The following is a 12,784-nucleotide window of genomic DNA, read 5'->3' as shown; positions in this document are numbered from 1 at the left end:
TTTCAAACTAAGGACCCCGAACCTGCAGTTCTTCTTCTAACAGGGCTGACAGAAGGATGTCTAAAATGCATGATCCGTTTGGTATTTTGAGCAAAACACAGACATGTTTTTTTACCCATGATATGCCTAAAAATAGATTAGGAGACCTTTAAGTGGTTGCAAAGACTAGAAAAGTACTAATACATATTTCCATTTAGTCTGAATGTCCCCAGCTGTGATGAAGCAAGTGTAAAGCATTACTAAGAATTAAGTAGTTTGGAAAAAGGCTGTACCGTTTAATCGGTCACCTTGTATAGCTCATGTACAAAGGCTGAGTTTTTACTGCAGCGGGCCATGTTTAAAATCAGCTCTTGGCCTTTTGTTGCATTGCTTCCTTTTTCTCTGAACAGCTGTTTTGTCGATTTAAAATAAAAAATATATATAAAAAATAAATAAAAGGCTAAAACAGTAACAACTGAAAAAATATAATAGCAAACCAAAAGTAGTATGTTCCTCCAAGCAATACAAAACATCCCTTTCACCATTGTGCCGCAATGTAAAGGCCAGCACAAAGAGTGGACAGAAACGCAGTAAAAAAGGACATTTAGTTTTAAAATGTTTATTAAAAAAATAGAAAACTTACATAAAAAAAACAAGGTATACATCTATATGTCTGTCATTTACACATAACAACCCATCCTTAATTACACACATTTGAGCTGGGGATTTCGTTTGTGGCAATATGACAAATAAACCCTTGGATCATCATCTACATGGCTTAATAAAAGCAGCATTGAAGATGAGGTTATGCTACCAACAGTATAGAGTCCATCGGATTGGTGAGCAGGGGGATATAATCGTCACATACTTTTAAAACATGACCCTCACCAAATTCGGTTTTGTTAATGGCTCTACCAAAACTCTAGTAACAGTGATTCTATGACATCCCAAGCTCCATTCCTCTTACAGATTACTGTGTAAATTATGTAGCTTAAAACCTTGTCTTACAAGATGTATAAATACTGACTTTAAATACGAGAGAGGAACATTTCTGAAATGGAGGGACCTCTTGCCATCTTTATGAACTTTGAAAAAGTTGTGACATGTTAACAATCATTGACTGCATTAGGAGTCTACTACTGGAGCATACACCTAGAAACTGGATGTACAAATAAAAGCCAAGTAAACCTGGCAGTGCTTATGGAGACCAATAGAACAGAAAGCTGGCTACATACAGGAAAAAGGGCAAGTTCGGTCATTTAAGAAGGCAGTTAACCTGTTGCTTTAACAGAATTGAAAGGAGATATAAGGCAGAGAAAAAAAGCACTTTGCTGGTAATAAATAGCACCAACTATTTTTGAAATGACAAAAGTAAACAATGTTAAGGTGTATTTGCTACTTCCATTAAGCAGAAATACACCCCAAAATCAAACGAATGAAACAAGTGAAATGAGTAGTGGTGATAATGCAGGAAGTTGGTAACATTTCATGTTATCATAATGCAGTTGTAAACCATGTCATTTTTGGCACATTTCTCATTTTGCTTTACCATAGCTCCCCCTTCTGTTGGAAAGCTGCACACACACACACACACAAACATGCACACAGATACAGACACACACGCAAACATTCCTTCAAGGCCCTTTAGTCCATCTATTGCACAGATCAATGTTGTCTTAAAATAAAAAAGCAAACTTATGGTAAAACGTGAAATAAATTAAAAGCAATTATTGCACATGAACGCAACAAACATAAAATAAGGTGTCAATGTTTACAATAATAAAAAAAGGTAATAGTGCCAATGTGAAAAAAAAAAGCCCCCGGTGACAAAAACAAGGGAACAAATGACCAACATACAAAAACGAAACACTTGGTACATTCAAACAAGTCATCACAGTTTAAGCACTTGAGACAAGGTCCGTTTTGTGCTGTCACACCAAAAACATCAAGTCAGCGTTGCGCTGCATAGGTAGAAAGGTAGTGCTTCGCTCCAGAGTACAATTGGTAGATGATAGTCCAAGCTGTAAGAGCTCTGAATCAAGAGTGTAGCCAAAAGCAAGTTTGCATTCAGAAGACAAGAGCAAGTTTGCATTCAGAAGACAAGAGCCCAAAACCTGCTCAAAAAGGCTCAATAAGAGTCAGAACTTCAAGAAAGACCAGTTCAGTACTATGGCACATCAAGTTTACTAACGGCGTTCAAGTTGCATGGAAACTCAAAACGTTAATCAACTCTATAGCTATCCAGTCAATCTTTAGCTGCTCAAAAGTGACACTGGGAAGGAGACCCAGTCTAGGAATCGGTAATTCCTTGATCAACTTAAATTCTGTGCATCACATTTTTAGAGGAAGGGCCTCATCAGGCCGATGCAACAAAATGAGCACAGTTAAGACTTTGGGCCTTTGACAGTCCTCATTTGCCTGCGAGAGCCTTGTAGCATCACTTAGTGCTTGCACATTGCTAACGTAGATCAATCATTTTGACACCTTTGGAGTCAACTTCAATTGACATGTGAATTATAGGACAAAGTTGGTGCATTTTAGAGAGCCTCCAAACAGAAAACGGGTGCATCGTGAATGCTTCCCAGCTGGTCAACATCAAAACTCATGAGTTATGTGAGGCCTTCAAAAAACAATGCCAGGCAAGCAAGTCTTTCATCTGCTCTGGTTAAGAGCAGGAAGGTTTTCCTTCTTTTTGCTCCGCCAGGTGTTACGGTTGTACTGCTGCTGGTTCCTGAAACCTGGTGCTGTCTTATGACCCTGGGGGACAAAGCGCTGCTGGGGACTGAAGTTACCTTGAGTTTGATTTTGACCTTGGAGAACTCCACCTTGGTTTTGCTTGAAGCCAACTTTTTGCGGATCAAGGGAGCCATGGTGTAGCACTGTGTGGCTCTGATGTCCTACCATCTGCGGGTGGTGGAGCTGGTGGAGGGGGCTTGTGGAGTTTGTGTGCTGGGAGACTTGTGCAGCGTGTGTCATGTGATGGTGCACAACATTGACCGAAGGTGGATTCTCGTGGTAGAATTGGCAATTGGAGAGTGAGGGGATGGTAAGGTTTTCTGGGAAGGACATCTGGACCTAGCAATTAAAAGCAGAATATATATATATAAAAAAAAAATCAGAATTCTCATTAAGTCAGTTTTGCATTGTTGAAACATTTATAATGTAATTTTATAGGAAATGTAATTCTGTTCAAATGTTCATGATAGAAAAAAGTGTTTCCATGGCCACATTTAAAATGTGGATATCAAGTTGTATATAAGAGGATAACAAAAATAACCATTGTATCAAGTTCATAGGTTTTAAATGTCCTTATTTGAAAAATATTAGTGAAGTTTTATGTTTTTTCCTGCAACCTGTAAAGGGGAACACAATTAAACTGACCTGAGGCACTGTCTGGATAAAGCCTGGTGGATGCGTTACCCCCAAATCAGAAGCCATCTGGAGAACTGAATGGACTGAGGCCAGGGTGAGAGACTGGAGTTGGATTGCAGTATTACTGTTTGGGGGAGAATCAGACTCCTGGGGAAAAGAACACATGCTGTTTAACAAAGATGCAATGATTTTGTTTTTTATTATGGATAAATAATGGCAGAAGGCATTTTAGTGGCTTTGATCACTATACAAAGTTAATCAGCAACTTATGTAGTGAATGTTTCAAAGGCAAAATATCCTTTGGCCTTACTATGTCACTTCCGGAGGATGAGGAGAGCGAGCATGCTGAGGACGATGAGGAGTGGTGGTGAGGGCTGGGGAGGAACACTGGCGAAGGTGAGGGAGAGTCAGTGCTGAGGGGGGAGGAAGAGTCTCTTTGATCCTCTACAGTGACCAGCATCAGCCTGGCAAGGTCCTGCTCACAGGTCTCTATATCTAGGAATAAACAGAAGACTACTGTTAAAAGAAGTTAGAACTTTCAACATCAAGTTTATTTACCAAACCATTTTACTTTTAATATAGCAAAACAAATGGGAGTCATAATATAACATCCAGTATTGGATAAACAGTATCCAATAATACAAAACAGTATTATTGTTCCAAAGTGGATGCAAACCCAAGGTTCCCACAAAGTTACCATTGTTCTCCAACTTGACATGCTGCTTGGCTGCCCACTTCTTTATTGTCCAGTCCCTGTAGGCCAACACCTCTGGGCTGACTTTGAGGATGCGTCCTAAAGTGCTGCAGAGACAGAGACAGGTGTATTCCACAATGTTATCAGGAAACTCTCAAAACTAGTGCTTACAAAATCATTACAAAGTAAAGTTTATTATGATGATGGATTATGAAACATCTTAAAATCTAAGACCTTCCCTCAACTCATTTCTATGTGCAGGAAGGTTTTGCCTGAACAATCTGAAGATGTGACATTGTTGTGCCCTTGGGTAAATTGCCCAATTTCAACTCCCTTAGCAAATGTTACAAAAGCAACCGACGACAGATCGAGGCAGTTTAGACAAGAAACAACTAGCTCGCTAACCATTGCTTGTTGCTAATATTATTGCAAACAAAATATTAATTATATAAATACAAATTGCAGCCCAGTGAGCTATGATACTGCATAGGTATTTAAATCGAGTACCTAACTGTAAGCAAAGCTAAGGTTAGACAGCTAGCTGTAATTTAGCCAAGATGCATCAAGCTTGTGTTGGTTGCTTGGCCAAAAAGTCATATGCAAATTGCAAGATTCTCAAAAGATAATGCAGTTCTAAAAAAGTATGTAAGATGACTTGCTTGGGCCAATGCCAAACATCACTAAATCATGGAGAAAACAACCTGTCGTATTCCTTGTTGGGGTAAGCGCGTGCAAGAGGAGATACTCCATGACTCAGCACCATGTAGGCAAAGTCAAACACCTGCTTGACTTGCAGGACACCGTATGAACTCCTGCCCACGTCGTTCCCTGTGAAAATCAATATAAAGAGAGGTTAAACAGCTTTGGACAATACGATATATACAGACACAAACTGCGTATAAAGTCCCGGGAAATGTGTTAAAGCACTAGCCATGCAGGCATGAAAGAGTTGGACCCCATCCTACTTCATAGCAGGGTTTGTCAGTCAAATCAAGATTATCTATGCATCCATGTTTTGAAACTAAAAGCATCCCACAGAATATGATTTTGTCACAACTTTGTCTTTTTAAATGTCTTTGGAGTTTTTTCCTGATCTTTACAATGTTTACACAGTCATAATTTCCCATATTAAGGTACTGAGAGAAAATGATGAATGTTTGCTACTGCCATGATGCCACACCCTCTATGTGAATTGAGCATGTCACTCAATGTATTCATCAAATCCCAAGCTGACCTGGCTGTATTGGGTCTTCTATGCAGAGCATGGATGGCCTGTTTCCACTCCCCATGGCTTTGAGCATTTCCTCCTTGGACACGTAAGCTCCATCATTCTTCACCCTGATGCCGGTCTTTATGTAGTTGAAGTTATGGCCATACAGCTCGAAGAACTCGATCAGCAGGATGCCCAGGTTGATGTTGGCACGTCGCGTGTCGATTCGAGGGTGTAACTGTGATAATCAGACGTTATCATTATCCACACTTTCAAACCAAATCCAGCCCGATTAAACTGCAATTATTATTTTTTTTTTTAAATAAAATACAAAAGTTTACATATCAAGACAAAGTCAATAGATGCTTTTTCCAATTTTGACACCTTCCTTTCAAATTGTGCACAGATACAACAGTTCTCAGGTAGGGTATACAAATAATATAGAGAGCTTTTCCTTTGACAGAAGGTGATAATTGTATCAACCTGCTATTATTTCAATAGACAAGAAAGGATTTTGTTGCAGATGCGCAGTACATATAGCAGGTATACCATGTGTACCTGCAGGAAGCTGATGGCCATTAGTATAAGGCTGTAAGAGCTGATGCCTCCAGTGAAGACTTCATTCAGATCCCTCTGAAGTAGGAACTGCTTCAGGACAAAGATCAGAGGCGGCAGAATGGTGTACTTCTACAAGAGAGGAAACAAATTAAAGACTGAAAAAAAAAAAAAGGCCTCAATACGCATCAAAGGTGTCAGGTTTTGAAGTGTTACCTTAAGATAGCTTTTGATGAACTGTGCTGCTTTAACTGCAGTCTCTACATTGAAGCTGATGTCCACTTTTATCTCCGTTTCATGGTCAGTAAGCTTGATGATTGGCACCTGAGGACAGGTCAAAGAGTTTATTGGAATCAATCCAAAAAAAGAGTGGGTGAACTGAACGGCTTTTGTTTTATAAGATGCAAAGGTTTTCTCTCCGTGTGCTCTTGACTTATTGGAAACAGTCTGCGCTCTCCCGGTGACTTACTGTAGCTTTGTCGAGGACCTTGATGGGATAAGGGCCAGCCACATTGTGCTTCTTCAGAGCTTGTTCCAGTTCCTGCAGTGGAGGATGGTCCCACTGTCCAAACACCACCAGGTCAATGTCACTGAGAATAAAAACACAGAGTACTTTGTCGTTAAAAGGTGACATCCAAAGAATTATGTCTACACAGTGTACAACAACGAGGTCACAGAAGAAAAACACATTAGGGCCATCTAGTTAAGGCTGTTGGGAAAGGTTGTGTGGGCACAATGTGACCAAAACCAAGATGAAAAGGAAAGGTGGCCAAATGCAGGTGGCAGTGAAGCATTATTTCTCTTTAACGTTAAGGTTATTAACCACTCAAGTTTACATTTTCTTTTTAAAAAAAAATCTTGTAACTATACAAAATAAACATAGAAATAAATATTACATTTGTTTATGATGTAGGCATCATTAAGACCTGAGGCCTGTACTACGAAGCCGGATTTTCCTAACCTGGATATGTTTGAGTTAGCCGGTTGGCCCAATCCAAAACATACGCGCTCTCGCTAAGCTGTACTACAACGCTGGATATCAAGTGGATCGCTTAAGCCAGCCGTGTCCTATCTAGTTAGGTGCGCGTTCACATGAAAGGGGTGGTATTTGGAGCATTCGACCAATCACAAACATGGACAAGCGTACTGACAGCGCAGCGTCATACTTCCTGAATGAAAAGTGAACTTTAATATTAGTAAAATATGAAGAAGTTCAACTTTAAACATCCATGACTTAAACACTTTATCCAGGATAAAAGCCACATAGCTGCACCTGCAAGGTGAATACAGCTGGTAACAGAAAAAGTGTTTGAATGCGTACATTAATAGGTTTATGATATCACTGCCCCGTCCAAGACACGATCTGACTTTAATTACATTTGACTCGAGTGTTTCGTCAACTTAATGTGTTGCTTAAAATAATACTTCTGCATACAGTATGTGACACTGTAAGTGTTGCACGGCCAGATACGGCTCAGCTGACTCAGATAAGGAAATATATGATACATTATGATTATGATTATGATATGAATGATAATGGGACACATTGACGTCTGCACTGAGTGCCGCGGACTGTACTTAATGTTACTCTAATCCGGTTACTTATGTTGTGGCAGATATTTAAGTAAGCTTTCTTAACGCTAATGTTATAATAGTCAGATTTCTCTGAAGATGGGAGGGGATATTCTATTAATTTCCACGTTCACACAGTCGGTGATTTTTGCCAGCCGTCTTTCCTGCAACGGCAGTTTTTCTGTATTTCCTCTATCCTGTAATATGACTTGATAGCTTTAAACTCCGCACACGGAGCTCTGATTGGTCAGCAGGCGGTGCTTTCACTGAGTTGATCTCTTAGCCTGCAACCTAACTTCCTCCCGAGGAGGTTAGCCGCTCAGCATAAGTTACCATGGAGATCTAGCCCGCTAAAAAGAGAACCAGCGTCGTAGGACCGGAAAGCCCGAGTTTTCCCTGAAGTCAGCCGGCTAAGAGAAAATCCGGCTTCGTAGTACAGGCCTCAGGTCCTACTTCATAATCAACATTGTTGATCTTGGAGTATGGCTCAAGTGAATGCAGGTGGTGTGATGTTGAAACAATCACTGCATTTAACACCTGCCTTATTTCCACACTTCAACAATCTCTATATTAAGTGCTACACTTGTCACTCAATTTGAAATACTGCAGAGTAAAATATGTTCAAATCAAATAACATAGTAACCCTTGAAAAGGCTAAAGAAACACACTGTATACAAGAACACAATGATAGCATAGAACAAAAAGTAAACAGCAATTCTGAATACTGTATTGTAGTATACTCTGACAGAAATAGTCATACCCTATCAAAGATGTCAAGTCCCTCATATAAGGTCAGACTACACACACACATTTTACCTTGTTGGAAGATAAAGTCCTGTGCTGAAGCTGCCAAATATCTCCACCTGCAGAGTTAAAGACCAATTAATACAATTCTGATTTACACATTGTTATCTTCATTAATTTGATCACTCATGTTTTAGCAAGGGTGACCTTTATGCATGCATTTGAGCTGTACTGCTCAACGCATGATTTGTACCACCACAGCTTGGAGAAACACAAATGTGTCTTTTGGAGGAAAGTGAGGCCCAGTGGGACCTCTCTGGGCTAGGATTAGCTTAAAAGGTTCATAAATGGCAACCAAAAAAAAAATGCCATTTGTTACAAATTACACTGAGTATAACATTAATTTACTAATGTTTATTTAGAAATGCAAGTTACATGAATAATAATAACATCTCGGCAACTCTGGACGTGCAGTGTAACGCAGCGTCCACACGGCAGCGTGCGTTGAAGCTTGCCGGCAGGCGTGTCGGAAGCCTGACCAACAACCAATCACATGAATCTCCCGCCCCGGACACACAAGCACGCGGTTTGATTGGCTAGAGCTTGTACTGGCATATGATTTAATTGGCTAACGCTTCCTTCGAAGCTTCAAAAGTTGAACATTGCTCAACTTTTGAAGCGAGCAAAGCGAAGCGACGGAACCACAATGCAGTTCGGCAAAGCGTGACGTCACCCCATTCAAAGTGAATGGGCAGAAGCGTTGAAGCTTCAACGCACGCCGCCATGTGGACGGGCCGTAAGTGAGTTGACCGTCTACAGAAAGGCCAAACGTGAAGCACAGTAAATCTTCAGACAAAAAAACTTTACAAACAAACACATTGATTTAAACAGGCGATAGCAGTATTGAATACATTTTTTTTTGACAAAACCAGTCAATTAAAAGAGAAAGAATATGCATTAAAAAAAACTGATATAGAAATGTATTCCAAAAGGTTTTGAAATTAAATATGTGAATCCTGAGTGGAGACCTGCTTTTGCACCTATTTTCTTGGTACACTCCAGCTCATAAGAGGAAAAAAAAAAGGTCCATTTTAGAAAAGTGGATGTATACATTTTATATCAATTAAATTGGTCTCCCATAAGTAATATTCTTTCTAAGGCCCCGCTCACACGGGAACGTTTGCGTTTATGCACAGTATGCGTATTCAAAAAAGTCTTCCGTTCACATGCATTCGTTTCATTTAACGTGTCTGTTCAAACGAGACCGCTGGAAACGCTGTAGTACATATGCCGGGACTGTAAGTGGCGCTGTAACTTCCGCCACAAAATACACCAAAAGCAGTGACGAAGACTCCGCAGTAGCCCCGCTGCAATGTTGCCATGGCTACCCTTCTGTTTACGCCCCGCCGTGGATTTAGCAACATGTAGTTCATGTAATTCTCCATGTCCACTTGTTGCTGATGGTTGTGGTAGAGGAGCTGTATATTTTTGCACTAATATCTGTAGCATGGTCAGTAGCAGTAGCACTAGCAGTAGCTACTGACAGGAGGAGGAGCATGTCTCCGTGGAGAGGACTCGCTCAGAGATATTCTCTACAAACACCGGGTGAGATCCTCCTTTGTCAATATAATGGATCAATGCATGAAATCTGACTCTGTTTATTTTGTTTAAGGAGTATATTGGGCGTTAACAATTCTGGTTTGCCTTTTATAATATTATTTCATTCAAGAACCCCTTGTGCGTTTAATTAACACAGCCATGCTACAGCAGTGAGCAGGAGAGGTGGGGAAAGGTGGGGCTATCGTTATTTTTTCAGGAAATATTCGTATAGAGGTGATTACACGGACTCGGTTGACCCCCCCAGAGCGTTTCGTTTGCAAATCTATCCACCTTGGGACCCGTTATCGTTTGTGGGGTCAGTTTCTATCAGACTCGTGTAAATAATAGGGCTATACGCACGCGAAACTATGCAGATAAAAGCAGTTTTCTCCTCGTGTAAACGGCGCCTAAAACGCTTACATTCTCAGTATGATTAGACAGTGTCAGTGAAGTGGTCATCCAACTCAATGGCTTGATTGAAATGTATTTTATAACAGCACTGATTGTGCTGTTATGTTAAATGTTTGTTGTTTGTGTTTCATGTATTTGTGTCTGGATATTTGTCTATGTTGGTGTTGGACATGGAGCTGCTGTGACGCAAGTCAAATTTCAGACTTGGTCCGACTAATAAAGTAATATCGTATCGTATATTGAACTAAGCCAAAAGCGACACAACACTCACCACTGCTCCTAGTACTAGGATGGGTTAAAAGCAGAGACACAAGTTCACTGTGTGCATGTATGTGTGACAAATAAAGAGGGTTTCATCCTCTGTTTCTGCGTTTTAGGAAACCATGGTCGAATAATGACCTTTGAAAGTAGCTGAGAGTTTTACAGGTGCTCACCCGTGCTGTGGGCCACAAGTCCATGATGACACCTTCTATTCTGTTCACAACATCTCTTCTCATGGCTTCCTCCTCTGGTCGTGGCGACATGAAGTTGAAAAAGTCCACAATTTCTTCATGAAGACTGAAGATTCAAAAAAGGAGAAAGGACAGAACCACAGGAACAGAGTGAGCAATATAATGTAAGATTACAGAAAGCATTTCTGGATGCATTTGATACAAATTAAAAGGCCTAGACATAAAGACTATACTAATGTTACTGCCCTAAAGGAATTGTTTGAAGCACTTCAGTTCACACAAATTCAAGTTCATTATTTTACAAACTATTTAAATTGTTTTAAATGTCTGACTTGCAAGTTAACGTAGATAAATGAGTTGGGTCAGTTACACAACTGATGGTTTTCACCGTTTATTGCGATATGAAATACTAGATCGACATAAATCGTGCAATGTACGATGAGAAAAAGCATAGGCCTACATGTAACTGTTTAATGCATACTGAACCTATTTCATTACAATTCATCATGGAAAAGTGTTCATTGGGTGACCAGGTGAGTTTCCTTTAAGAACCCCGTACCTCATGACTTAGAAAAAAAAACCTTACAATTATCCTTACCCGTTTATACCCGGGCTGTAGCGCCTGGTTTTCCACAGGCATAACGAAGAGTCTACATGGTGTCCATTGCAGGCGTAGGACAGGAGCGGGTTGATACCGTGGAAAGTGTTGGCCCTGTTCAGGTGCCTCCTGCGGCCGGATGACTGTGACTGATAGTGGTGGTGCTTGTTCCCATGCTGATTTTTCATCCCGGTGGGGGTGTGGCCGCCAGATTGTTGCATGCTGCGACAGTGTTGCTGGACAGTGTGAAAAGGCGGAGGGGGCTGCTGTTGCCGTCTGAGATTGTTCTCGTTCAACTCGTGCTCGCCGTAGTGTAAAAACCGACTGGCCTCTTCGTTCAAATTATCGATTTGCAGCGAGGAGCCGGAAGGCGAGGAGCTTTCGGCCTCCGAGTCCAGTGAGGAGGAGGACGGCGACAACGAGCCCGTCCTCCGGACATTTCCCCTCTCTACGCCGCCGCTGTCTCGCTTCGACAGTTTCCCAAACACACACCCCGGCAGTGCTACATTCTTGCGATACTCACCGTTAGCCTCCGTGGAGTTTGCATTTAATGATGCAAAGTTGCGTTGGTGGTGAAGGTGGTTGTCGATGCCGGAGTTAGCTCCAAATCCCTGAGAGGATTCCCAAATGTGCACCCACGGGGAATTGGCAGGTCCCTTCTGTTCCGGCTGCATCCAAGCGGTCCGGGGATCCATTGGAGTAGAGTTGGTCGAGAACCACTTCAGGGGGAAATGGCGAGCAATTTGGCAAATTCAACACTTTGCGTTCAAGTAGACAGATAAATCCTACCGCGTTAATTTACTTGTTATCTTCGAATTGCTTCATGTCCAGTAACTGATTTGGTTTTTCAGGCAGGTCGTCCAACTCCACTCCCCATGTAAAGACAGCCAATATGGCGAACCCAGCAGGCCGGATCAGCGTCTACGCATGTCCAAGGGATTTAAATCTTTGAACACACCCCCCGAGACTCAAAGATGCGTCAATTTACCCAAACACAGGCCGGACACACCGGAAGTTAAACGTAATAATGAACCCACGCCTTGGAAACTCATATTAACAACACACAACATAAAAAAAATACAAAGCAGTATGTCCAAGAGATTTTAGCTTAATTACATTTAAAAATATATACTTTATAGATGATATAGGTTGTTAAAGTGTAACTCTCCTACTCCATATTCCTAAATCTTGTCTAAAACCAATTTCTCATTCAGGATTTCTTAAAAGCATTTGAAGTCATAACAGAAATCGTCTCTACACGATTTTACAATTCTGCAATTTGTTCTAAGACACATTTATTCAAATGTAATACGTATCAAATGTGTTGTGGGCTTTTATTTTGAAGGCAACGTCCGGAAATTGTAGCCATTATGTTGCACAGATCAGACCGGGCAGAATAAACGTGATCGTTTTTTAAAATTTGGCTGGATCAATTATTACTGCCTCTATCACAATGTTGTATTCGAATGATAATGTTATGTCACCCGAAGAAATATAAGTTTATAAATGACTTATTCTCATTTAGGATAAGCATGCAGTTTAGGTCAGTAGGCTATATTACGTTTGTAGACCAAGGTCCAGAACACAATTTGCATGGC

The 12,784-nt window shown here is 40.8% G+C and overlaps 1 protein-coding gene across 1 annotated transcript; it reads right to left on the bottom strand.

Moving 5' to 3' along the window:
• Positions 1-582: 582 nt before the first annotated feature.
• LOC117480626 (terminal nucleotidyltransferase 4A-like) lies at positions 583-11,881 on the bottom strand. The gene is made up of 12 exons (XM_034128005.1): positions 11,187-11,881; positions 10,571-10,694; positions 8,199-8,245; positions 6,280-6,400; positions 6,027-6,134; positions 5,814-5,942; positions 5,280-5,493; positions 4,747-4,873; positions 4,049-4,152; positions 3,662-3,846; positions 3,361-3,498; positions 583-3,054 (listed from the first exon to the last, which is right to left on the bottom strand). The coding sequence occupies exons 1-12, from the start codon at positions 11,879-11,881 to the stop codon at positions 2,632-2,634; spliced, it is 2,415 nt and encodes an 804-aa protein (XP_033983896.1). The 3' UTR covers positions 583-2,631.
• Between the last annotated feature and the right edge of the window lie 903 nt (positions 11,882-12,784).

This window comes from Trematomus bernacchii, unplaced genomic scaffold (assembly GCF_902827165.1).
Source record: "Trematomus bernacchii unplaced genomic scaffold, fTreBer1.1, whole genome shotgun sequence".
Classification (NCBI taxonomy): domain Eukaryota; kingdom Metazoa; phylum Chordata; class Actinopteri; order Perciformes; family Nototheniidae; genus Trematomus; species Trematomus bernacchii.
The sequence above is the reverse complement of the archived record's forward strand: the minus strand, read 5'-3'. Positions and strand labels throughout refer to the sequence as shown.

Coding starts and splice junctions, on each gene's coding strand:
- LOC117480626 (XM_034128005.1), bottom strand. CDS start 11,881: ATGGATCCCCGGACCGCTTGGATGCAGCCGGAACAGAAGGGACCTGCC. Junction 10,695..11,186: donor TACAGCCCGGGTATAAACGG/GTAAGGATAATT, acceptor TTGAATCTTCAG/TCTTCATGAAGAAATTGTGG. Junction 5,494..5,813: donor TGGCCATCAGCTTCCTGCAG/GTACACATGGTA, acceptor TGATTATCACAG/TTACACCCTCGAATCGACAC.